Raw genomic sequence first — 27,281 nt, 5'->3', positions numbered from 1 at the left:
GCCCAGGCTGGAGTGCAGTGGCGCGATCTCGGCTCATTGCAAGCTCCGCCTCCCAGGTTCACGCCATTCTCCTGCCTCAGCCTCCCGAGTAGCTGGGACTACAGGCGCCTGCCACCACGCCCGGCTAATTTTTTGTATTTTTAGTAGAGACGGGATTTCACCGTGTTAGCCAGGATGGTCTCGATCTCCTGACCTCGTGATCCACCCGCCTCGGCCTCCCAAAGTGCTGGGATTATAGGCGTGAGCCACCGCGCCCAGCCCAAAGTTTATTTTTAAAGTGATTTCAACTGGAAAAATTGTCTGTCTCTCGAGGTGCTAAATCCAGATGTGGCTTCCTCTCCATGTGCTAGCAAATCCCCCCTTCTCGTACCGGAGCCCCTACCAACCCCGTTAGGGTCCTCAGGCACCCCCTCCCATCCTCATTGCAGCAAAGGAGTTTCTGCTGTTCTCCTCCCAGAGCTACTTTCTTCAAACACACCAGCCACATGAACAGTTTATTTTATTCAACATCTTGACCACTTAATGATATTTGCAACAAAGTTTGTAGTTATTAAATAAACCATTTGAGTTACCCCCTAAAGACAAGCAACAATCTGACTGAAAGCCCAACTACCTATGGCTATTTTAACAAGAAATAACTGCAGGCTGTGGAGGGGAATACAGATGATTCAGCCTTGTAACAAGAAGAGTCAAAATCAACAGAATAGGGAACGTGTTTTCCTTGATGAGAGGAAGCCCTCTGCCTGAGTATTCTGGGATTAGGAATCTGGTTTATGAGGCACAAACAATCCACTTTTTGCTCACAGAAGCATGGCACATTAATCAGGTGTTAGAGCAAGATATTTAAAGCTCCCCCACTAAATGGCATGGAGAGTGATCCCCTTTTATGCTTTGTTAATTACAAAATTAGCTCATCTTCCACCCATGATGGAGCTCGGCCTCTGGGCACTTGGAGCCCCAATGGTGACAGTCAACCGTGAGGCAGGGACAACCCCTGGGGGCTGGAGCTGAGCCGAGAGTGACCAGGAACCAGACGAAGACCCCCAACTGTGCTGGGGGAGGGACAGGGACAGAGCGTTAAGCAGGAGACTCCAATGCGTGGGTGATCTAAGGGCTGTGCGTCTGAGTCTCATGCTGAGCCGGCCAGTGGCCCAGCACTCAGGGGACGGGACCTGGGTGCCCACCCCCACTCTGCTCCAGACCCAGAGTCCACGCTAAGGAGTGCTCTGAAAACCTTGGGTCTGGCTGGGCAGATGAGTGCTTATCCTCCGAATGAGGCCTTGGCATTTTGGTCACTACTCTGAGACGACACAGGTGTTCAGACAGTGTCATGAAAGGAAAAGAGAAACTTGGGACCCCAGTTCACTCTGCCAGAAGGAAAACAAATGAAGCTGAAAGCTGAGTCATGCAGGAAGCTGCCTTTCCTTTTGCTCCTCAGCACAGAGCTACAGAGAAAAAGTTAAAATCTCCTCAGGTAGCAGCTCTGGGTTCACCTTATCTTGGGTGAAGCACAGATTTACTGAGCACGAGACCATAAGATACATAACTGACAATTCCCTGTCTGGTCCTTTTCCCTTGCAGCCTGTGGATTCAGTAATGACCACATCCTCCCCTCCCGCCTCCAGCCCGCTTCTCCCCTTTCAACAGTGAAGCCCTGGAAATCACCCTTGGAGAAAGGCACAGACCACAGACTGCCTCTGTGATCCCGTGGTTTTGTTCTTCCAGGCCCGTCCTTAACCTTGGCAAAATAAACTTCGAAGTTGATTGAGATCTGTCTCACATACTTTTTGGTTTAGTGTCAACTAGACAAGGCCAGTTCGTGTTTTTTGTTTTGTTTTGTTTTGTTTTGTTTTGTTTTGTTTTCTATTTACATTTCTTTTTATACCTGTAGAGCCAGTGCATGTTTCTATGGGAAAATCTTTGGAACTTCAGAGCCCTCACTTGCCAAGTCAGGCTAAAACCATTCTGAGGGCTGGGAGAAGTAATGTGGCGTGGAGGAACTTGTGTCCCCACCAACAAAATTCACAAGGTGAAGTCCGAACCCCCAGCAACTCAGACTGTGATTGTATTTGGAGACAGGATCTTTAAAAGGTAATTAAGTTAACATGAGGTCATTAGCATGGGCCCTAAAACAATATAACCAGTGTTCTAATAAGAAGAGGAAATGAGGACACGGAGAGGCACAAGGGAAGACCATGTGAGGACCCAGGAGGAGGACAGCATCCACAAGCCACGGAGAGAGGCCTCCAGAAAAACCAGCCCTGCCAACACCTTCACCTTGGACTTCTGCTTCCGAAACAGTGAGGAAGTGTTTCTGCTACGTAAGCCCTGGGTCTGCGGTGCTTCGTTCTGGCAGCCCTCACCGATTCATACAGAATGCTATTTCTCCTTCTATGACCAAGTCATTCCCAAGAAAACCCACTTTTTGAGACAAAAGCCTTTTCGAGGGACAAAGGCCAGGGCTTGTTCACCAGCAGGGACGGGTCTAATCACACCCACGCTGCCGCGTGTCTCCACACTTCATGCTTTTTATTACTGAAACACCACATGCCTTTTTGATTGAGTGAAAAGCTGTTCCTGATTTATGCTTTATACATTCAGATTTTCATGTTGGAGTTTATTTACAGTGATATTCACCTATGCTCGGGCTTACAAAACTCGTCTTCAAATGTCTTTTCTTGAGCCCAGTGATGCTGTGTTGCACGCTGAGCTGGTCAGCATTGGATGAGATTCTCTTGGTAAACGTGGGCAGCCTCCAGGGTTAGAGGAGGCAGGGGCTTTATTTCCCCTCCCCATCATCTCCCAACAAGATAGTCACAGTGAAAGCACGTCTCATCCCAAATGCTGCCAAATGGACACTTAGCAAGCTGTCCCCAAAGTCGTCATGTAATCTGTCCCTCTAAGTTTTAGAGGGGCCCACACTCGCTTCTTGGGCCCCCCAGACAGGCATTCGCACGAGTTTTCTCCAGGGCCTGAGCCCTGGCCTGGAAGCTAACCTGAAATGTATTCATTGGTATTGGCCTTTTCGAAATCTTTATAAAAGGAAAGCAAATAAAGGATCTTGGATGCTTATTTCCATTCAAGTGGATCATGCTGCTGTCCAGTACATTTCCCCCAGCCACGGACGCTAGGCCAGGCAGCAGGGTCCCTGGGGTCCACCTTTCATAGAAAAGATCCAGCCTCAGCTGCCAATGCCCTTCCCAGGGAGTCTTAGGAGGGGTAGGCAGGGAGCAAAGGGCGAGCCCCTCCACCAGCTTGGAGTCAAGAAGAAGAAAAGCCACTTTGTTTTTTTTTATTTTTAGATGGAGTCTCGCTCTAGTGCAGTGGCGCGATCTCGGCTCACTACAACCTCTGCCTCCCAGATTCAAGAGATTCTCCTGCCTCAGCCTCCTGAGTAGCTGGGATTACAGGTGCCCACCACCACGCCTGGCTAATTTTTTTATTATTTCTAGTAGAGATGGGGTTTCACCATGTTAGCCAGGCTGCTCTCAAACTACTGACCTCAAGTGATCCTCCCACCTTAGCCTCCCAAAGTGCTGGGATTACAGGTGTGAGCCACTGCGCCTGACCAAAAAGCCCCTTTTTTTGTTTGTTCGTTTGTGTTTGTGTTTTTTTTTTTTTTTGAGACGGAGTCTGACTCTGTCGCTCAGGCTGGAGTGCAGTGGCGCGATCTCGGCTCACTGCAAGCTCTGCCTCCCAGGTTCACACCATTCTCCTGCCTCAGCCTCCCAAGTAGCTGGGACTACAGCACCCGCTACCACGCCTGGCTAATTTTTTTGTATTTTTAGTAGAGACGGGGTTTCACCGTGTTAGCCAGAATGGTCTCGATCTCCTGACCTCGTAATCCACCCGCCTCGGCCTCTCAAAGCACTGGGATTACAGGCGTGAGCCAACGCGCCCGGCCCAAAAAGCCACTTTTCAAACTGCCCAGCCCCACTTCTGACTCTGCAGTCTCCAAATAGATTATTTTCTTAAAAGAGATCATTTTACTGTTATCAACTTCTTACACTTAAGGTCCCTAAAAGACACAGTGAAAAGCAATCATGAATCAGGCCCCACGAAGCAGTCACACTAAATTCCCATTTAGAGAAACACTCACACTACAGAGGTGTGTGATTCAGGGTAAGTTGTATTTGGTGCCAGAATTTTAAAGAGCACTATTTTGACATTAAAATGTATTCTTCTCTGTATTAATGGCCTACATCTTCAGAGTTTTCAATGTTTTCTAAAAGTTTCCTCTTTGGAAAGAAGAAATCTGAAAGACCTATCATGCCGTTCTTCTTGGCGTCTCTAAATTGGAAACAGATAAAGATATTTATTGGTAATTTCTCATCATATACTTAGTAACATTTTTATAAAATGCGATATAATTTAAAAGGTCTACTTTTAAAAACTATTTATGGTTGCTCATCAGTAATTCTTACTTCCAAAAATAAAGCATTCTATTTTCTTGTGCAAAGTGCACCAAAACGTATAATAAATGTAGCTTTATTTCTAGGTGAAAAGATGGGTACTATATGCATAGGTTTTTCTTTTTTGATGACTTGTGATCTCAGGAAAGTGGTGGGAGAAGGGGCTGCTGCACAGGGTCCCAGTTCTTTGGAGGCTTGGGACATGGATTTGGAATGAGATGGAACCACCCATGTCCCAGGTGGCCCTGTCAGGTGGAGTAGCCGCATCAGAGAGCACAAAAGAAGAGAAGAGGTGCGCGGATCGGGCAGGAGAAGGGGCCCAGCATGACCCGGATGGCGGTGCAGAAGCAGAGGCTGTGGGCACCAGGAGGAGAGCTGGGGACAAAGTACTGTGTAGTCCGTGTGACTGCAGACACCAGCCAGGATGGTGTCAAGAATAAGGCGGAGAGAAGGGATGGCTTGGGAGCTGCGGTCTTCCATGAGGACAGGAGGGTTGGAGTGACAGTGGATGACAGAGGAAGGAGGAAAAAGAGGGACCATGGAGTCCAGAGGCTCAGCCCATGGTGGGCAGAGGGGATGTGAGTTTGAAGGAAGGAGAGGAAACGATGTGGAAGGGACAAGGAGACGAGGACGGCTGGGACAGGTGGGGCAGGGCACAGAACGCAGGCTCCACTGGCACAGGAAGGGAGGCGGAGGCTGGCAGATCACTTGAGCGCCAGCTCCTGGTGCTGTGGCCTGCATCCTAGGTGGCATCATGGCCGGTTGGAAAGGGTGGGAGGAGGGGACAAGACTCTGGGTGGTGATGACAGGCCAGGGGGCTTCTCAGGAGGCTGAGGCGAGCAGGGGTGTGTGCTGTGCCAGAAGGCGGCCCTGGGACCAGCCCCCATTGGTCCCCGTCCCTGGCTTACTGTCCTCTTGGCACTGAACATGACCTACTGTCTTAAAATCTGCTTGTCTGATGTCTGTCTGCTCCACAGGGCAAAACTCCAGGGGTCAGGGCGTGACCTGTTCACTGACTACATCCCCGGCACCTGCGCCAATGCCTGGCACGGAGCAGGTGCTCAATAAACTGTACCGTGGGCAATTCGAGATGAGAGGTGTGGGGCTCAGGGACAAACCATAACCAGCACTTGGGGGCAGTGGTCCCAAGGGGAAGTGCCGGGAAGACCTCAGGGACCCCATCTCCCTTGGGGCTGGAGCCTGGAGGACCTGGGCCCTTTCCTGCCCTTGCACCTAGAAGGCCCTTTCTTGCTGTTAACCAGGCTTACTCTGCAGCACCACAGCTCCCCGGACCCTGCGGTTGTCACCACCATCTCTGCCCACCCCACCAGCCCTGGGCTGCTCTCTCTGCCTCCCCATAGGTAGTGCAGGGTGCAGAGTCAGCACCCAATGATGGTTTAGGGAATGAACAAATGAGAACTTCCGCAGGACCCAAGAGCTTTGTTCCTTTTTACTCTGCATCTTGTCTTTAAAGGGAGGATTCATTAATCTTGTTAAAAAATGTTACAGGTGATCAGAACACTGGACAATATATTCCAACGTTAGCTCCAAGTCATGCTTCAGAGCAGAACCAGCCTTACATCACATGCAGCCTGGTGCAAATACAACATAACATGCAATGTGTCGGGGTCATATAGCAAGTTCATCAGAGCGAGAATTGCGTGGTTGATGTCAATGACATCCTCAAGTTTCTGCAAATGATCCTGCATCCGTGGCACTACTGTCAGGAGGTCCACCAGCAGTAATCCATGTCTACGTTTCATTGTGGAGAAATGAATTCTATCTCACTTTTTAAGTTATTATTATTATTATTATTATTTGAGACGGAGTCTCGATCTTGTTGCTCAGGCTGAAGTGGAATGGCACAATCTCGGGTCACTGTAACCTCTGCCCCCCCAGGGCTCAAGAGATTCTCTTGCCTCAGCCTCCTGAGTAGCTGGGATTACAGGCACCCACCACCACACCTGGCTATTTTTTTAGTAGAGATGGAGTTTTGCCATATTGGCCAGGCTGGTCTCGAACTCCTGATCTCAAGTAATCCACCTGCCTCGGCCTCCCAAAGTGCTGGGATTACAGGCGTGAGGCACCGTGCCCAGCCTCTATCTCACTTTTTAACATGCTACAATTTAGTACCACCTGACATGCTGTACATAGGAATCAGGATAGATCTGGGATAAATGAGTCTTAATGACAGGATACATTCTCTCCCTCTAAAGTCTAAAAAAACCTGAGCCTCAGCCCACATGGGTGGGAGCCACGGGAGAGGTCGGGCTCCCTTCTGAGGTGCTGCTTGCTTTTGCTGATGGCCTTTGATCTGCGGCTCCACTCACACACACCCTGAATACCATCAGGTGTGCCTAAACCTTCTGCCAAACACGGGATTCGTTGGGACAAAGTTATTGCAGACAAGGGACGTGATATTGTGAAATATATATTTGGTCTTCAACCCCCGCTCCTGGCATACAAGTAAAATCTGTGGAATCTCCAAAGTGAGTTCTTTCTTTATGCTTGTGATTGGCTGATGGCCCAGGTAGCTTCAGGATGGGGCTGGTCACTGGAGAGCCCAAGGCAGGATTAGAGGGGTGGGACTTTCAGCCCAGCCCAACCTTGGAGGTGGGGAGAGGGGCTGATGGCTTAGGTGATCACTATTGGCCAATGATTTAATCAATCACAAAGCTTCCAGGAAAAAAAAAAAACCCTAAAAGGACAGGGCTTAGAAAGTTTCCCGGAAGCTAAACACATCGAGACCAACAGGAAGGTGAACAAGAGCTCATTTGCGGGCAGGGAGGGGATATACCTCAACTCCATGGGGGCAAAAGCCCCCATGCTCCAGACCCTTCCAGACCTTGCCCTTTGTCTGTCTTCCTCTGACTGTTGGTAGCCTTTAAAATATCCTTTGTAATAAACTAGTAAACATGAGTGTTTCCCTGAGTTCTGTGAGCCATTCTAGCAAATTAATTGACCCAAGGAGGGGTTGTGGGAACCCTGATTTAGAGCCAGTCGGTCAGAAGCACAGGCAAAATAACCTGGGGCTTGCAACTAGCATCAGAAATGGGGCAGGGTGGGGGCAGTCTTGGGGACTGAACCCTCAACCTGTAGGATCTCAGGCTATCTCCAGGTAGACAGAGTAGAGACGGAATGAGAATGCACAGCTGGTGTCTGCTGCAGGACCGCTTGCTTGCTTTTTGGTGAGGAAAAACCTCCACACATTTGATCATAGCAGTCTTCTGTGTTGATTATTGTTGTGGTGAGAGAGCAAAGGAAAAACTGAGTTTTTCCCTACAAGAGGGAAGTGAAACAGGAAATTCTCCCATGGTCAACATACCTGAATCCTAGAGAGGGTGCATACTTACATATTTTCCTTTAGAGAGGCAAGGTAGGATTCCGTCTCCAAGGGAGACACATCTGAGTCTAATCTGGCCAAGTAGCGGTAAACGTAGGAAAACGTCTTGAAGGGGATGCGAGCGGGCCCGCCCTCCGGATCGTCCGTGAGGATCTCGCACAGGTGCTTCAGCGCAGTGTTCAAGGACTGGGAGCACCACAGCCAGGTGGGGAGAAAAACAGTTACTCCTGGCATCACTCACATTGAAAGCAGGCATCAGCAGAATCAACACTCTAGCATATTTGACAGAAATTCTCCAAAAAGTATGCGCTCCATCTGAACTGAGAACTAGGTGAATGTACAATTGCCATAATGAAAAATGAAAAGGAAAGGTTCGAATGGGGTGCAATTGACCAGGAAAAAATTCTAATTCACAGATCTTATTTTCTATTAAAATAGAAATGACTGTTACAGACAAAAGGAAGCATCAATGTCTTTAAAACCAACTTCCTAAGCTAATGCAGAACTGTGCAGCCCCATCTGGCCCAGAGACACACCCGGGGACGTGCCCAGGGGCTGAATGAACTCTGCCACCAGCCAGAGGTGCTGCCTGCAGAGGGCAGGGCTGGCAGCCAACGGCCTGCATGCCTACAAGGAAGCCCTGGGTGTCTGCCAATGCCTGCCCACCGAGCAGAAGGGAGGGCTCTGTCCGGGCTCTGTCCTGGCTCTGTCCCTGTTCACACAGAAGGCTCTGGGCTCTGTCTCAGCTCCAGAACAGCAACCGGACTTCCTCCCTGAGATCATTCATCTCCCTCACACTCTTCCAAACTGCTGGGCTCATCCCAGACAGCAGCCCACCCTCTGCTTTCAGCGGGAAAGCCCATCCTCTGAGCAGCCTTCCTGCCTCCACACGGCAGACACTTTTAGCACCTGCCCTCCCAGCCAAGTCCCTGCGGGGGTGGGGGGCAGCTAACAGGCCAAGGTCGTCTTCATGAGACCAGAGGCTGCATGGCGCTGGAACCGCAGGGCCTGGGCACCAGGGCTCCCCAGGGCCAGCCCATGGCCTCCCACCTCCAACTTGCTCAATTCATCCTTATTGAAAAAACATGAGCTGTTTGTGTGTTTGTTTGAAGAAGGTGGGAGAACCATGTAACATAAGATTACTATCTTTTCAAAAGAGAACACATAGCCCAGGTCTCCTTTTCTCCTTCTGCACCAAGACATCATGACCTGCAGCCTTCAACACCCTGGCCAGGGTAAGCTGTGGGGGCAGGTGTCCTAATTCTGCAGCTGGCCTATGGGACCCTCCCCTCAGTCCCCACCTCGAGTCCCTTCTGTGAAGGCCGTCCTTGCCAGAGTGGCTATCTCATACCTGCCTGGATGGTCACGCTGCCTACTGATGAAGGTGAGCTCACACAGGTGGCTGCTTAAACGTAACCCCCCTCGCCAACACACACACATGGCAACAGCCCTTCATTCCCTCCACGTTCGCCAACTGCCTGTTACACACCAGGATGTAGCAGTGAACAGACACCTAACGCCTGCTCATGTGGAGATCACGGTCAAGTGGGAGAGCCACAACACCTGGATTCTAGGGTGCTCTGGAAGAGGGCGTGCCTGGAGCAGCAGGCAGGCAGTGCCGGGGTGGAGGATGACATTTTAATCGGGTGGTCAGGGAAGGTCAGAGCAGGGAGCATGTAAGCACAGACCCAGGGGGAAGGAGCCAGTCATGTGGGATGCTGGGAGAATTCCAGGGGCACTTCTGTGTGCTCCAGAAACAGCCAGGAGCTCCGGGTAGCTAGAGCAGGCCATGGAGAGGCAGGGATGCGGGAAATGAGGTCAGCGGGATGGGGTGGGGGCAGACCACGGAGGTCTTTACAGACCCAGGGAGGACTTGGGCTTTGGCTGGGGTCTATGGGAAGGTGTCAAAGGGTTTTAAACAAAGACGGAGCACTGTGGAGTGTTTCTAAGGAGTCCTTCTGCCGATGTGTGAAGAGAAGTGATGAGGGTGGAAGGCAAGAACCCAGTGATGAGGGTGGAAGGCAGGAACCCAGTGATGAGGGTGGAAGGCGGGAACCTGGTGAGGAGGGTGGAAGGCGGGAACCTGGCAAGGAGGCTGCTGGAATAATCCAGCCAGGGGCCTGGGAAGGGCTGGACTCAGCCTCTCCTGAAGGTGGAGTTACCAGAACTCACTGGTGGTTGCATGTGGGCAGAGACAGAACCATGAAAAGTGGTTCCAATGTTTCGTGCCTGAACAGCTGCAAAAGTTCCAGAGAGAAGCTGAGTTTGGGGTGGCTTCCACTGACATGTCTGTCAGGCGCCCAGTGGAACTGGTGACTCAGGTGGCTACTTAGTAGGCCTAGCGCTCACAGAGGAGACTTGGGAGCATGGGCGAGATGGGGTATACAGGCGGGGTGGTGTATACAGGTGGGGTGGTGTACACGGGGGGGATGGTGTACACGGTGGGGGGATGGGGCATACAGGCGGATGGTGTACACGAGGGGATGGTGTACACGGGGGGATGGGGCATACAGGGGGGATGGGTGTACATGAGGGGATGGTGTACACGAGGGGATGGTGTACATGGGCAGGATGGTGTACATGGGGGGACGGTATACACGGGTGGGGTGGTGTATACAAGGGGATGATGTACACGGGGGGATGGTGTACATGGTGGGGATGGTGTACATGAGGGGGATGGTGTACACAGGGGGATGGTGTACACAGCGGGATGGTGTACATGAGGGGGATGGTGTACATGAGGGGGATGGTGTACATGAGGGGGATGGTGTACACAGGGGGATGGTGTACATGAGGGGGATGGTGTACACAGCGGGATGGTGTACATGAGGGGGATGGTATACACAGGGGGATGGTATACATGGGTGGGGTAGTGTATACGAGCAGGATGGTGTATACAGCCGAGCCCCACGAGGTTGCCGAGGTGGGAGGACAGGACACGCTATACCACCAAGAGCTGGGGAGATGAGGGACCAGCATGGGGACTTGAAAGGCGCAGCCAGGAGGGAGGCTGCTGGTGAGTGAAGAAAAGCATGTCCTGGTGGAGAGAGCAATCTCCTGTGTCAAAGCACACAGGACAGGACAGGAAGGACAAGGACTGGCGGGTGGCACAGGATTTCCTCGGAGCCCGGTGCTGTGCTGGAGCCGGCTCATGAGCCCACTGCTAAGTTTCCAGCAGTTGTGTGAGCTGGAGGACTTCACCTTGGCAGCCTGAACTCAGCAGCAGTGGGAGTATTTACACCACATCGCTTGGCAAACATGACTGAGAACCAGGACCTTCCCGAGCAGGCTGGTACCCTGCAGGCTGCTGGGGTGGGGTGTGAGGGCAGACTGAGAGCTCCTGCTTGCAGCAGCCACGGAGGTGGCTGGCATCCCTGGGGAATCGCCTGCAGGGATGAATCTGGGGCTGTGCTTCCAAGGGAAGCGCAAGAAACAAACACAGGAGGGCCAGGGTGGAGCACCATCCTCACGGGGGAGCTGCAGATGCAGGGAAAGGGCCGCTGCAAGCCAGGCCTGGACTGTCCAGCTCCACAGTGGCTGTGTCAGGAATAAACCCCACATCCTCAGTGACAGGAAAGGGCTCTGAGGCCACTCCAGGCTGTGGGACAAAATGAGCCTTCCCTACAGAACACCATGGTCAGAGCAAGGCTGATAACACAGCCCGCTGTCCTCCTCTGGGAGTGAGAATAATGACAGTCACCTCGTGTGGTTACTGCGAGGAGCAGACAGACACCTTGGCCAGGCCCAGAGGGGCTCAGCAATCACCCAAGTCACCCAGCCAGGACTGGAGCGCAGCCGGTGGGCCTCTGAGCTCACCCCAGTGACTACTTCATTTTATTATGTCTAGCAGCCGCCAGGCGGGCTCTGGGAACAAGACCTGGGGCACAGACGTCGCCTATCTGAGGACCCAGATATTTGGCTGCAGGAGATGGAGCCCTGAACAGAACTGATCTCCCTGTCCCCTGCGGCCTAATGGGGCAGTTCCTCCCATTTCCACCCCCTTCCCATGCCAGCAGTGCTGGTGGCGGCTGCACCTGGTGCTGCCGAGGTGGACAGCACGGTTAGGGGGTGAGTGCAGCTCCCAGGGCAACATGATGCTCTCTCTAGGAAAAGTGCAGAACCTGCTCCGTGGAGCTGCAGGCACCGCTCCAGGACCACTGCATACGTGGCTCCTCTAAAAGACTGTCCCCAAGACAGGACTTGCTCAAAGCAGAGTCGTGTATTTCACAATCCATGTTCCTTGCTTGAAACTCTCAAAGACATGTTGTTATGATGGGATTTGCTTTTACACTGGACACAAATGGAAGTCCGTCACCACCGTGTGCAGGACTGCGGGGCCTCAGGAAGGATGAGTCGGAAAGGAAGGAGTTGGCGTGGATGGAGCAGGCAGATGAGATCTGTGTAACGCGCTGTTCCAAGGCTTCAGAGGAAGCGGTATTTAAGGAAAAATACATCAAAACACTCGAGCATCACTTCCTCTGCAAAGGCGTGATGACACTACCCATGTCAACGTTTCTGACAATAAGATCTGCAGCAATTTTTATATCCAGAAGGATTCATAAGGCAACTTGTTTCATCTTGTGCTGCGAGTTACATTTCTTAACATTTGTTTCTCAATTCCAAAGGCCTGTGGGTGGCACGGTCACTTGCACAACAGCCAAAAGACCCTCTCCTTGGCATGACTGCCCCATGCTGCCATCTGTTGTGTTGCTGATTTATTCTCCCATGTGCAATATGTGCTGGGCAGAGGTGACTGGCAAGCTGCACTTATTTTTTTTGTTGTTTTTTTGAGATGGAGTTTTACTCTTGTCACCCAGGCTGGAGTTCAGTGATGCGATCTTGGCTGACTGCAACCTCCGCCTCCTGGGTTCAAGCGATTCTCCTGCCTCAGCCTCCTGAATAGCTGGGATTACAGGTACACACCACCACGCCCAGCTAATTTTTGTATTTTTAGTAGAGACGGGGGTTTCACTATGTTGGTCAGGCTGGTCCCAAACTCCTGACCCCAGGTGATCCACCCGCCTTGGCCTCCCAAAGTGCTGGGATTACAGGCGTGAGCCACTGCACCCAGCCAAACACTTAGTTTTTAACCAAGTATTTACACCTGATCCATAATCTGAAATTCAAGTGGAGATGAGTGAAGAGCACAGGCACGAGGGCACCCACTATTTTCTGGGCATTTTCGGCATGCCAACTCTGTGGGGTTTTTCAGTTTCCAAATTATAGCTGCTCTCATGATGATACGAGGCCCCTCAACAGTCACCTCACACCTCCCCAAGGGCACCTCTCAGCTGGCATGGAAATGAAAACAGGCCCGTTTTACACAGAATCAGAACAAAGGAGGTTCCCCTCTGAGGCACAGCTGCCTGTGCTGGGGGTAGAGACTGGACTTCCAGTGAAGCTGTGCCTCTGACCCAGCACTGGTTTTTAAAAGCCTCTGACCCAGCACTGGTTTTTAAAAGCCTCTGACCCAGCACTGGTTTTTAAAAGCCTCTGACCCAGCACTGGTTTTTAAAAGCCTCTGACCCAGCACTGGTTTTTAAAAGCCTCTGACCCAGCGCTGGTTTTTGAAAGCCTCTGACCCAGCGCTGGTTTTTGAAAGCCTCTAATCCAGCGCTGGTTGTTAAAAGCCTCTGACCCAGCGCTGGTTTTTAAAAGCCTCTGACCCAGCACTGGTTTTTGAAAGCCTCTGACCCAGCACTGGTTTTTGAAAGCCTCTGACCCAGCACTGGTTTTTGAAAGCCTCTGACCCAGCGCTGGTTTTTAAAAGCCTCTGACCCAGCGCTGGTTTTTAAAAGCCTCTGACCCAGCGCTGGTTTTTAAAAGCCTCTGACCCAGCACTGGTTTTTAAAAGCCTCTGACCCAGCACCGGTTTTTGAAAGCCTCTAACCCAGCACTGCGTTTTCAAGAGCTTAAGGGCCTTTTCATCGAATTCTATTATCCTCTAGAGTTTCCTAATTTAAAACCATTTCTGGGGCTGACAGCAGGTAAGGGTAGGAGGCCCTGAATGGGAAGGAGCAGTTCACCCCGTAGCTGGGGTGTGATATCCTGTGCAGGACAGGGATGGGGAGGCCACAGCGGCCCGCATCAGCGGCCCATGGGAATCTCCAGCGGACGGGGCAAGGTTGGTCAGTGGAGCGTGGCCCCTGCCTCTTTCCCACAGAGGGAGGGACATGAGCAATCAGGGGAACTGGAGCTGGGGCTAGGGGAGTCAGGAGCCTGAGCGGCTCCTTCGTCTTCAGGGACAGCTTCCTAAACACGCCTGTGGCCTCAGGCTCCCACTGGGGGGTGGGGGCGTGGCTGTGTCTTCTTCTCAGGGGCTGCAGGGGCTATGAGGAATTCTGTTGGCCTTTCTTGGACACTTCCGAATGGGCTTTCGAGCCCTAGCTGCGGAAACCTGGAAGGAAACGGCAGCGAGGAGTAAGCCAGGATGCAGCCTCTGTCACTGGCGCAGGTGGCCGTCACATCGGACCAACAGGGAACCGCCATAGGTCAGTCACTGAATCTGACATGCTGTAGCACAGCTGGATGGGGCGATGTTCTGAGAGCTCCAAAGTGTGTGTTGTCAGGAGGAGGCCGAGGTTGAATGCCTTCCAGGGGATGAATCACTTCAGGACACAAAATGATTTTGATGATCGTCCCGAGGAGTTGTTCTTCTCCGAGACAGGAAATCTCAGGCGTCAACTTGAATAAGGTGGTGCTAACCTGTGGGCTGCACACTCCTTGGGCTACGGAGCCACCAGGAGGAATCCTCCCCTCTCCCCACTTCCAAGTCACCTGTTGTGACTCAGCTTCTCTCTGCCTTGGGGCACCAGCCTGCAATCCTGATGGTGCCTTCCTCAAAGGGCTGTTGGGAGGATTCCAGAGAACACACACGCAGGGCTCTGTGCACTCCCGCACCCGGTTAAACCCTAGAAATCATGCCCACTGCGTGCACCGTGTTCAGATGGAAAACCGCGTTAGGCACGTGTGCATCTGTGGTTGTAAACGAAGAGAGATGCTTCTGTGACTAAGAAAGTTCAAATGCGTTTCAAAGCCTGACTAAAGTCAATGTGATTTGTTCTGATCATGACAGACTGACTCTGTCAGTGTCAGTATGGGGATGAAAGACTTGGTTCACAATTTTCTTATCTTAAAAAAAAAAAAGATCTCCATGCTTAAAAGACAAAACAAAACATTTTGATCCACAGCTTTAATGCTCAGGATCATTAATGGCATTGTAGAAATGGAAAAATAAAAGTCAGCCAGGCTCTGTGGCTTGTACCTATAAATCTCAGAACTTTGGGAGGCCAAGACAAGAGGACTGCTTGAGCTCAGGAACTGAGATCACCCTGGGCAACATGGCAAGATACTTGTCTCTACAAAAAATAAAAAATTAGCTGGATGTGGTGCTGCATGCCTGTAATCCCGACTTGGGAGGCTGAGGTGGGAAGATCGCTTGAGTACAGGAGGTTGAGGCTGCAGTGAGCTATGACCATGCCACTGCACTCCAGCCTGGGTGACAGAACGAGACCCTGTCTCTTAAAAAAAAAAAATTTAAATAAAAGCCACAACATACAAATATGGTCATTTCACCATGCAAGCACATCAAAACATTGAGAAAGAGGACAGGAATCTCTTAACATCCAGATGGCAATTTAATGTCCTTGTTCACCTGCCTGGGGCAGCTCACAGTGCCCCTTAACCTGAATTGATAGCTTTTGATGTAATAAGTAGAGCAGTGTTCAGGGCTTCAAGGATATAACAGAACATCAGCTCCAAGAGTCTGGTGATGTTTGCCCGTTTTGTTCACTCCAGAACCTGCAGCACTTAGAACAGGGCCTGGCACAAAATAATGCACAGTAAACATTTGTGGAATGAATGGTATGTATGATTCAGAAATTGAAGCAGAGGTTTCCAGTCTTTTTAGAGATCTTCAACTCGATGAATTTGACTAGAGTGATTTCTAAGAGAAATAAATGTAAACAGCACAGAGAGTACACCTGCCACAAGCCACACCCCCGCCATAGACGCAGGGAGCAGGAACGACATCTATCCCGCTCACGCAGGCAGCGGCTAGCCACCAGTTACACAGCATCCTATGTGAAATAAACTTCTGCAGGTGGTAATCCACTACAAATTCTTCTCATCGCACTTCACTTCATTTCCTCCTTTTTGAAGGTATTTTTTTAAAGCATAAAAATGAACGCTTATGACGCTGAACGACATGAAGAAACCCCTCCTTGAATTCACAGCTTTGTGTTCTTAGCACACCTCCAAGCCACCCAGGGCCAACAAGGTCAACAACACAACTGTCCATACCAAGGCCTGGCGGGTCCGAGCACCTCCTGTCTACCCAGCGCACCCCGAGACAGGTGTTTGAACTCGTGCTCAGCACTCTGTGGGCCGCGGGAGCCAGGGCAGAGCAGGCATCCCTGGCAGCAGACATGGACCCCAGACGAGCACACGCTCCTCTGAGGGAGGAGAGGTCAGCTTCCACACTTGAACCTGACCCTGAGTCTACAGCCGCACTGGACCAGAGCAGAGGGTGGCTGTGGCTTTCTACAACCAGGAGAGGCCTCCAGCACCTATGGAAGGAGTCAAGGGCAAATCTGGAGTCCTGCTGGCAAAGGTGGCTCAAGTCAGGAGACAGGCAGGAACCTGCAGTGACGCACAGCATGATTCCTGGTGTCAATTTATTCTCTATGATAGGAAGAACCCAAAAGAATGTGTGCTGTTTGTGATGTCTCTTCCCCAGGAGTCAGCTTAGACGGCCAAGCTCTATCCTCAACACGATGTCTCCATCTAGTGTCACACACTCTACATGGACAAGAGGCCTTATTTTTCAAATCAGATTCAATTGTGTTTTAAATCTAGTGCTTAATTTTCACAATTAGGAAGGTGAAAACTATAAAGATGGATCCAAAACCATGAATTATTCTACTTTCTCATCATTTTAAAATCAAAATTTTACAACTAAGCTTAGAGGCAGAAACCACCAACATTAATTCAAACATTGCATACAATTTTATATTGTTAACATATCGATTTCAGGGCCGGGTGCAGTGGCTCACACCTGTAATCCCAGCATTTTGGGAGGCCGAGGTGGGCAGATCACCTGAGGTCAGGAGTACAAGATAAGCCAGGCCAACATGGTGAAACGCCGTCTCTACTAAAAATACAAAAAATTAGCCAGGCGTGGAGGTCCATGCCTGTAATCCCAGCTACTTGGGAGGCTGAGGCATGGGAATCACTTGAACCTGGGAGGCGGAGGTGGCAGTGAGCCCAGATTGCACCACTGCACTACAGCCTGGGTGACAGAGCAAGACTCTGTCTCAAAAAAAAAATACACACACACACACACACACACACACACACACACACACACACACTTTAGGCTGGGCACAGTGGCTTACACCTGTAATCTATAATCCCAGAACCTGAGGCTGGTAGATCACCTGAGGTCAAGAGTTCAAGACCAGCCAGGCCAACATGGTGAAACCCCATCTCTACTAAAAGTACAAGAATTAGCTGAGCATGGTGGTGCATGCCTGTAATCCCAGCTACTCGGGAGGCTGAGGCAGGAGAATCACTTGAACCTGGGAGGTTGCAGTGAGTCAAGATCACACCATTGCACTCCAACCTGGGTGACACAGTGAGACTCCATCTCAAAAAACATATAGCTAGATACAGATACAGATAGATAGATTAGATAGATAGATAGATAGATAGATAGATAGATAGATAGATAGATAGATTTCACAGAGTTCCAGATTAACAAAGTGACATAAAAATGTCTCCAATAATTAAAAGTATTTGCCTTTGTCTATCTTGATAATACCCCGGAGACACTCCCCTGGTGCCATCTGCACCTGTCCTTGCTACTGGAGGGTACCGTGCCTGCCAACATCCAGGCCTTGGCACAATTAGCCCGGGGCTGACAGGAAGCACCTCCATTGCCTTTGAGCAGTTACACAACAAAACTCTTGCTCATTCTACAGCCACACCACACCCGACTCCCTGAGGGCACGGAGCTTCCCACTGGGGCCATCCGCAGAGCTGGTGAACTGCGCCACACTCAGATGTGACATGGCGGAGGAAGGGAATGAACAACGTGGCCTGTGATGTACAGATGAATACATCTAGTCATATAATTTAGGATGAAAATTTCAGAAAATTACTGACAACACAAATGTCTTTTCATCAAGTCAAAACCAACTAAAATTCCACAGTGTACCTCTTGCGGGACACATAGAAGCATGTGTTTCAGAGGACAGGAAGCGAGAAGCAGGATCTTCAGAAATGTCATTGCTTCAGGCCACCAGGCAGGGGGACAGGACATGGGAGGAGGCCACGGGTGGTTGGAAGTGACTGTTGATGCGTTAGTGGCCACATTGGGTAGCCTTGCGGGTGTTTACCACCACCCATTTCAAGTAATTTGTTTTAATGAAAATGGAATGAAAGAGCTCTGTGCATGGAGCAAAGCTGAGTGAGGGCTGTGAAGCAAGGACCAGTTATACACACTGGGGCCACAGACTGAAGGGAGGGGGGAAAATCAAATTGTTCATCTATGTAGTAAAGGGAGCTGGTTCTCCTTTCTCTGCCTCCTTTCTTCATAAGCTTCACATGGCAGATGCCTGGTTACTCTTCCTTCACCCAACCACCATGTCTCACAGCAAGACTTTAGCTGAGAAGACTGACTCTGGGTTTGCAAAGGAAGCCCTGCCAACATCATCCCAGCTCCAACCTCTCCCTTCTCGCCCCGACCTCCCAGGCTCGCCTCGTCACCTGGAGGATCATGTCTTATTCCTAAGTTGCTTGGCTTATACTCAAACATCAGCAAAATCTCACTGTATCTATTAGTTATTAATAATAGATTTCTAAGGCCGGCACGGTGGCTCACGCCTGTAATCCCAACACTTTGGGAGGCCAAGGTGGGCAGATCACCTGAGGTCAGGAGTTCGAGACCAGCCTGACCAACATGGAGAAACCCTGTCTCTACTAAAAATACAAAATTAGCCAGGCATGGTGGCGCATGCCTGTAATCCCAGCTACCAGCAACTCGGGAGGCTGAGACAGGGAATCGCTTGAACCTGGGAGGCGGAGGTTGCGGTGAGCCGAGATTGCGCCATTGTACTCCAGCCTGGGCAACAACAGCAAAACTCCATCTCAAAAAAAATGAATAAATAAATAATAATAATAGATTTCTACTAAAGTAGAAAATAATTGTATGCCTCTTTCCACAGATGAGCAAAACAGTTATCAGTTTACAAAATGATTTGTAGTTTTAAAAAGTCATTGATGCATTTTCTTCTAAAACCTAAATATATTTTAATAGTATCCATATCTTTCATCTACTATTAACTTTTAAATTGAGGCATTCATAAATAATTTCTGTAAATTAAAATAACTGTACACCTGAAAATATTAATATAATAGGCCTGGAGCAGGGGGAAATGCTTTTCTAAGACAAAGTTACTAAAGTGTTTCCTTTAGTTACTGAAACCTAAGTTATTTTTAAGCTGGGACCATGATGACACAGAATTATTAATATGCTGTTTATAGGTACATACCCCACCAAGCATGCTGCATCCAAGTGCTAAAAAGTTTATCCACTTGATTTTGTTTTCACAAGGATCCAGTTGTAAGAGCGCTTTGAATTTTTCCTTCGGCAGGCACAAGTTCTTCCACTTCTGCTCAAGATCTGTTAATTCCACATACCGCTTGTGGTGACACTGTTTGGAAAACACAGCATGACAATTTATGTATGTTTTAAAACCTGGGAAACAATGAATGCTGTGAATATTCAACACACACCAAGTAACCCGCCCCATGCAGGGGACAGATGAACTCCAAATGCATGACAGGGGGTTCTGTCAGCCCTGGGGAGGGAAGGCAGGGAAGGCAGCGAGCGGCAACCTTTTATTTCTTAAATGAAAAAAGGACGGTGAAGCGAATACGGCATCATGTTATGACTTAATGAAACAGGCATACTGATATTGAGTATACGATACTCCACTATCTGTCTGAAATGCTTCACAATAAAAAATAAAGCTCAGTAAAAAACATTTTAAAAATCCAGCCCCTAATCACATTAACAGTTAGATAGGAGAGATCTTAAAACTGAAAATAAATGTATTTCTTCTATTATATATTTGTTTGTTAATTTTTGGACAGTCTCATTCTGTTGCCCAGGCTGGAGTGCAGCGGCACGACTTCGGCTCACTGCAACCTCCACCTCCCAGGGTTAAGTAATTCTTCCGCCTCAGCCTCCCAAGTAGCTGGGATTACAGGTGCGCACCACCACGCCCTGTTAAGTTTTGTATTTTTATTGGAGACAAAGTTTCACCTTGTTGGCCAGGCTGGTCTTGAACTCCTGACCTCAAGTGATCTGCCCCCCTCAGCCTCCCAAAGTACTGGGATTAAAGGCATGAGCCACCATGCCCGGCCTTCCTTCTACTATTTTAAACAATCTATCAAAACTGAAAACTTCTGCAATCTGCTAGCAGTATCTTGGATGAAAAGGCTTTGAGCAATTTCAGCATGTCTTTTCGCAAGCTACACCATTCAAGAGTTCTTCATTTCCCTTAAGGTAGTCCTAGTTTCAGAATTCACTGTATCCTGCACAGAAGCACAGCACTTCACAGTGTAGAATGGGGATAAGTCAGTTTGAAAATCAAGGTTATGCCACTGGTGTCTCTTTTAGCAAAAGAACCGAGTCATGAGGAAGGCCTAGCCTTGCTCCGTGACCCACTTTCTAGTAACTCATGTCTCTAAAAACAGGATGGCGTGTGGGGCAAAGAAGTGCAAGGCAGGAAGGGGGCCCAGGCTCTCCACAGCACTGGACACCAGAGGCTGCTGCCCACCTTGGGGGCCAAAGGCCAGCCCCGCCTTCCAGACAGAGAAGGCAGAGGCTTACTCAGGCCTGCGCACAGCTTTCACAAACACACACCTGGAGAACGGACTGGAAATCCCCCAGGTTCTGAAATTTTGTATGTTTTGCCCAGCAGAATCTAGTGTCATGTAAATTTTGTATTTAAAAGAAATTATATTTCACTTTTCTAAAATCTACCCCTGGATAGTTACTTGGGGCTGTTGAAGCTAGAAAAAGACCTCCCAGACACAACATATTTCTTCCTTGAATCAACCTTGACGATGCGTGGCAGGGAAAGCAGGATTTCAGGGACCTCAGGAGGTTTGAAATACATTGCTGGGGTGTGCCCCGCTCTGTCATCAATGCACAGTGAACGGTAAGGAAAGCACAGGCCAGCTGCCTGAGGCCAGAGACCGCGCCCCCCCCATACCTGCTTGTGCAAAACTTTCAGGAGTCCTTGAGTCAGGCCTGTGTCTGTTTTCTGGGTTGCTGTGGGCATTTCCATTCTGTCCTTTACAGGAAGTGGATCTCCTCTCGACAGAGCTGAAAAATAGCTAATAAATAACAGACATCTCTGAAAGCTCATCAATACACAAAAAGCAGCTATGCGATCCAATTTCTTAAATAACCCCGCAAAACAACGGTGATTAGGAAGGACAGCTCTGAAGACCAACATCCCGGGCTTATGTCCTGGTTCCTCCACTTGGTTCTCTGACTTAACCTTCTCTGCCTGCCTTAGTTTCTCTGTTGGCAAAGGGGATAATGAGACTCCCTGTTGGAGGGTTGGGGAGCACTGTGTGAGAAGGGCTTGGCACAGTGGCTGGCACTCGCAGAAGCTCCTTCAACATGTGTGATTCTTCCCCTCCTCCCTGCCACTTCACAATCAGCTGGAGTTCCATGTATTATTCTTTCTTTTTTTTTCCTAAATTTTTTGAGACAGGGTCTCACTCTGTCACCCAGGCTGGAGTGCAGTGGCATAATCATGGCCCACTGTAGCCTCGACCTCCCAAGCTCAAGGGATCCTCCCGCCTCAGCCTCCTGAGTAGCTGGGACTACAGGCACACACCACCACACCTGGCTAATCTTTTTAATTATTTCTTACAGAGATGTGGTCTTGTTCCATTGCCCATGCTGGTCTGGAACTCCTGGCCTCAAGTGATCCTCCCAGCTTGGCCTCCCAAAGTGCTGGGATTATAGGCGTGAGCCACTGTGCCTGGCCGTCTTCCCACTTTTGACAGGTGGGTTTGGTCTTGCTGCTTTTTGAGGTGCTTGACTTTAAGCGTCTCTGCATATTCAACCCTGAGGCAGCCCAGGAACACACAGGTCACCTACTTCCACACTGGGAATGGCAGGTGCTGGCCCGGCTCCCATCCCCCCACCCCCACTTTTCCTGCCTGGTATTGTTCCCCTTAATTGTTCCTTTCTGGGACACTGATATTGCTGCTTATGTTGGGGGCAAGAGTGGGAAACTGTTGGGGCAATAAGTCAAGAGGGAACCCACACCCAGCCTCTGGCTCGTGGTGGGAGGGGTGCCAGGCAAGAACTTCTGAGAAACTCACGCCCCTTGGTATCTTTGCCAGAGGTGGCGATGCTGAAGCCACATCATTTGGGGCCCTAATGACTTTAGCATGATGAAAAGAGACAGCATATCCAGGCAAATGAACATCAAAGCATCCACCAGGGCCACAGATAACAATTTTAAAGCCATGGGTAGTTAGAAACATTGCTACAGATAAATATGGATAAGTCGATACCTGATAGACTAAAATAAACTTCATATCTCATCCTTTCTCTCTCTTTACACCCCTCAAATTTGACTTTGTTTCCTTGCTTTGTAAGACAACTTCAGCTCCATTTTGTGGCTTTGTTAATGATTTGAAGGCAGCAGTGAGTTAGACAAATGTGAACCTAAAGACCGAAAGGGTGCGGGTGAAGAATAGGTGCCTCGTTTTGCCACATTCCTACTAATCAAGGTTTTCACCTATTTCATGGGGGTAATTCCTCATAACTCAGGCAAGGAATCCCGAGCTAGATACAGCCTCTGGAGGCAGAGTTCTCAGTGGGGGATAATGCTCCTCCTCTTTCCCCCACCCGCCACCCTCCTCCCCAGCCAAAAGGCATTTGGCAATTTCTGGAGACGCTTTTTTTTTTTTTGAGATAGAGTCTCGTTCTGTGGCCTAGGCTGGAATGCAGTAGCGCCATCTCAGCTCATTGCAACCTCCACCTCCCAGGTTCAAGCTATTCTCCGGCCTCAGCCTCCTGAGTAGCTGGGATTACACATGTGCAACACCAAGCCCAGCTGATTTTTTATATTTTATTAGAGACGGGGTTTCACCATGTTGCCCCCAGGGTGGGCTCAAACTCCTGAGCTCAGACAATCAACCCGCCTCAGCCTCCCAAAATGCTAGGATTACAGGCGTGAGCCACCGCACCCGGCCTGGAGACATTTTTGATTGTCACAACAGAGGGTGGATGGTACTCCAGGCATCCAGTGGGTGCAGGCCAGGAGGCTGCTAAGTCCCATCATGCACAAGATGCCCCTTCCTCCTGTGCCCTCCCCAACTGTCAGTAGGGCCGAGGCTGGGAAAGCCTGCTTTTGAGGTGAGACCAACTAATGTTAGCCTCTGCCAGTTCCTTGAGGCACACGCCAACCAAAGCAGCCTCTATTACTTGACTGATTCTTACGTTCATTGTCCTGTGTGAGGCACAACTGCACAATGGTGTCATAAGGAACAGCCGACTCCCCTCACAGTGGAGTCCACAGGCTTAGGGGGAGGCTGGCTCATCTTTGATATTTGCCCACCTGAAAAGCTCCTTTGAAAAGAACCCTAACCTGAGGAAAGAGGAATGCCTACTTGCTTCATCTTTTTTGTTTGTTTGTTTTTTCTTTTTTAGACAGGCTCTTGCTCTGTCACCCAGGCTGGAGTAGAGTGTTGTGAACATGGCTCACTGAAGCCTCCAACTCCTGGGCTCAAGTGATCCTTCTGCCTCAGCATCCTGAACAGCTGGCATTACAGACATGCATCACCATGGCCGGCTAATTTTATTTTTAGTACAGACAAGGTCTTGCCACGTTGTGCAGGCTGGTCTCGAGCTCCTGGGCTCAAGTAACCTGTCCGCCTCGTCCTCCCAAAATGTAGGGATTACAGGTGTGAGCCGCCGTGCTCAGCCTACTTGCTTGTTCTATAGCAGTTATGTCCGTGGGTATCCTGGTTTCCTGTTTTGGTTTTGATGGTTTTTCTTCTTCCTGTCTCCACCCCCTTCTTCCTGTGCTGCTTCCTCTTCCTGGAATCCTCTCCACCCCGCCCAAGCCCCAATCTCTCTGCCTACAAAATCTCTCAAGGACCAAGCCACTACTCTGCTTAACTTTCAGGACCCTTCATTTTTGCACTTACCAAGTCCCGCCTTACTCAAGTTACTTTTGAATAGCTCTCCCTAACAGATTCTGTCCTGTGACAGCTGAAACACATTTGAACCTACAATTACATATATACTGCCGAATGAATAATACCTGGGTTTTCTCCTAAACTCACAAATTGTTCTTGGTCAGGCGCGGTGGCTCAAGCCTATAATCCCACCACTTTGGGAGGCCAGGAGGGCAGATTACTTGAGGTCAGGAGTTCCAGACCAGCGTGGCCAACATGGTGAAACCCCCGTCTCTACTAAAAATACAAAAATTAGCTGGGCGTGGTGGCACGCACCTGTAATCCCCGCTACTTGGGAAGCTAAGGCAGAATTGCTTGAACCAGGAGGCAGAGGTTGCCGTGAGCCTAGATGGCACCAGTGCACTCCAGCCTGGGCCACAGAAAAAGACTCTATCTAAAAAATAAATAAATAAATGGCTCTTGAGAGAAATTAGTAGCATGGTACATTCGGAAAGTTCCTGATTAAGTCTCTTATTTATTTATTTATTTATTTTTTTGAGACGGAGTCTCGCTCTGTCGCCCAGGCTGGAGTGCAGTGGCACGATCTTGGCTCACTGCAACCTCTGCTTCCCGGTTTCAAACAATTCTCCTGCCTCAGCCTCCCATGTAACTGGGATTACAGGTGCGTGCCACCACACCAAGCTAATTTTTGTATTTTTAGTAGAGATGGGGTTTCACCATGTTGGTCAGGCTGGTCTCGAACTCCTGACCTCAGGTGATTCATCAGCCTTGGCCTCCCAAACTCTGGGATTACAGGTGTGAGCCACCATGCCCAGCCTGATTAAGCCTCTTAAAGTGAAGTTTAGGCCAGGTGCGGTGGCTTACACTGGTAATCCCAGCACTTTGGGAGGCCCAAGTGGATAGATCACCTGAGGTCAGGAGTTTGAGACTAGCCTGGCCAACATGGTGAAACCCCATCTCTACTAAAAATACAAAAATTAGCCGGGTGTGGTGGCAAGTGCCTGTAATCCCAGTTACTTGGGAGGCTGAGGCAGGAGAATCGCTTGAACCCGGGAGGCAGAGGTTGCCGTGAGCCGAGATCTCGCCATTGCACTCCAGCCTGGGCAACAAGAGTGAAACTCCGTCTCAAAAATAAATAAATAAATAAACAAAGTGAAGCTTAACATAACTATCTCTAAGGTATTACTAAATATAGTTTAATGTTCCAAGAAGATGTTGCTAAATCTTGGAATTTTTTGTACAGCACAAACTCTTATAAATCCTTTTATTTAAGCTTGAATAATGGTTAAAACCAGAGGCTATATTTCTTTAGCAAGAACTTTGAAAGAGTCTTTCAGAAACCATTGATAAAAGCGTTTCTCAGAAGGCAAGCACTGGATGGACAAGTGGCTCAGTTGGTGGGTAAAATAACAGCCCCAAAGGTATCCAGGTCCATGTTCCAGGAACCTGGGAATGTTACTTTACATGGTAACAGGGATTTTGTGGACTGATAAGGATCTCGGGTGGGAAAACTGCCCTGGACTATCTGGATGGCCACTGAATGCAATCACCAGTGTCCTTGGAAGAAGGAGGCAGAGGGAGATTTGAAGATGCTGGCCTTGAAAATGGAGGAAGGGGACATGAGCCAAGGAGTCCAAGAAATGCAGCTCTAGAAGCCAGAAAAGGCAAGGAAACGAGCTGGGTTTTCCTGAGAACCACTGGAAAGAGCAAAGCCCTGTCAACACCTTGATTTTAGCCTAGTGAAACTAATTTGGACTTCTGGCCTCCAGAACTGCAAGAATGTATGTCTGTGTTTTAAGCTGTCAAGTTTTGTGGTGATTTGTTACAGCAGCCGAAGGAAACTAATTCACTTTGGTTATGGAGTTTAGAGAAAGCCAGCAAAATTTGGCTGTTTTTTTCTTTTTAAATTAGTTTTCTTATTAAAAAAAAATACAGATGGGGTCTTGCTGTGTTACCCAGGCTGGTCTCAAACTCTTGGGCTCAAGTGATCCTCCCAGCTTGGCCTCCCAAAGTGCTGGGATTACAGGCATGAACCACCAAGCCCAGCCAAAATTTGGAATGTTGATGACTAAAATATTTAAATTAAATTTACACCTGTGCTGACTCTTGTCATCATAAAAGTGAGTTTTTGTTTTACATCTGTTTATTGAAAAGGGGCAAAGAGCTCTCCTGTAAAACCAAGAGGATTTCTTTTAATGCCTCTAAGATCTGTTGACTTGTAACTTTGAGATTATGAATGTCTGTTCCTGGAAAGTGTTGGAATGTTTGTGGCAAAAAATAAACTGTGAAGCTTCATTTGCTGGACAGTTTACCCTGAGCACTCTAGGGATGATGACCTCAGTATGACCACGGTCGTTCCGGTGCTAATAAATTTAACCAGCTCTGGGTATACATAGCTCTGAGAGGACTCTCTGCAGATGAGGAACTTAGCTAAAATATTCCTCTTTGTAAAGTCATTTCACAAAGTGACTGCAACCGTGTAATTTTTTTTAACATAAACACTTTTTTGCCCAATGCAATTGCTTTGTTAAGTTTTAGTCTATCTTCATCATAAACACTTTTAAACAATTGAGTTGCCATTACGTTGTAGGTAAGTGAGCATTTTGCAATGATTTCAGGTCTCATAGTCGATAAATCGAAATGGTTCCTAGATAAAACACTCAAGTATAGATGTCACCAATGCTAAGGGGAAAGTTTTGCCTGATACTCTTAAGGACGCTGAGCCCCGCGTAGGGCCCCTGGTCCGGGAGGAGGGCTCTCTGGGCTCGTCTGGCTTGGGCATGTAGACCGGACAGCTCCCCGGGCGAAGGGCGCTTACCTCGCGGACCACTGCAGCACGTCGGCCGGCTGGGTGCGGATGGCAGCCTTCGTGAATTGCTTCAGGATGTCCGGCAGCTCCGGGGGAATGTGGATCTGCTGAGCGCAGAACATGGTGTCGGGAAGCGGCATCGCTCTCCGCAGAAGGGACCAGGCTGGTGAATCGCGGCGCGCTGCGAAGAAGAAGGGCGGCTGTCGGCTAGGACGCGGTGGACCCTCTAGCAGCGCGGGGCTTGCGACCAGGGCCGCCTCCCATCCCGTTCCCGAGGTTGGGGCCGGATTCGCGGGGCTCTTACCCGCTCCTCCGCGGGCTTTGGGAGAAATTCGGACCAACTGCCACTCCAACAACACCCTAGACCCTGCAGTTCCCTAGCGCCAGCCGCCACTACGGACGCGCTCGGTATCCAGGCACCCGGGACGCGAGCAGGCCCCGCCCCTGGAGCCGCGCACGCGCACGCGGCCCTGAGCGA

At 49.6% G+C, this 27,281-nt stretch overlaps 2 protein-coding genes across 3 annotated transcripts; both read right to left on the bottom strand.

Annotated features, from left to right (window-relative positions):
• Positions 1–4,111: 4,111 nt before the first annotated feature.
• Positions 4,112–27,275, bottom strand: ROPN1L (rhophilin associated tail protein 1 like). 2 transcript variants are annotated; one of them, XM_009448797.5, is made up of 6 exons: positions 27,108–27,275; positions 26,813–26,984; positions 21,039–21,162; positions 19,308–19,469; positions 7,766–7,941; positions 4,112–4,290 (listed from the first exon to the last, which is right to left on the bottom strand). In XM_009448797.5, exons 2-6 carry the CDS (start codon positions 26,941–26,943, stop codon positions 4,191–4,193), a joined length of 693 nt encoding a protein of 230 aa, XP_009447072.3. In that variant the 5' UTR covers positions 26,944–26,984; positions 27,108–27,275; the 3' UTR covers positions 4,112–4,190. The 2 variants fall into 2 exon arrangements, with proteins under 2 accessions (XP_009447072.3, XP_063667159.1); XM_063811089.1 differs by having other exon boundaries at positions 26,813–27,250.
• Positions 4,297–7,759, bottom strand: LOC101058342 (uncharacterized). Its single transcript, XM_003950503.5, has one exon. It carries the CDS (start codon positions 5,166–5,168, stop codon positions 4,443–4,445), a length of 726 nt encoding a protein of 241 aa, XP_003950552.1. The 5' UTR covers positions 5,169–7,759; the 3' UTR covers positions 4,297–4,442.
• Positions 27,276–27,281: the final 6 nt, after the last annotated feature.

Source organism: Pan troglodytes, chromosome 4 (genome assembly GCF_028858775.2).
Source record: "Pan troglodytes isolate AG18354 chromosome 4, NHGRI_mPanTro3-v2.0_pri, whole genome shotgun sequence".
Classification (NCBI taxonomy): Eukaryota; Metazoa; Chordata; class Mammalia; order Primates; family Hominidae; genus Pan; species Pan troglodytes.
This window is presented reverse-complemented; position numbering and strand designations above follow the sequence as displayed.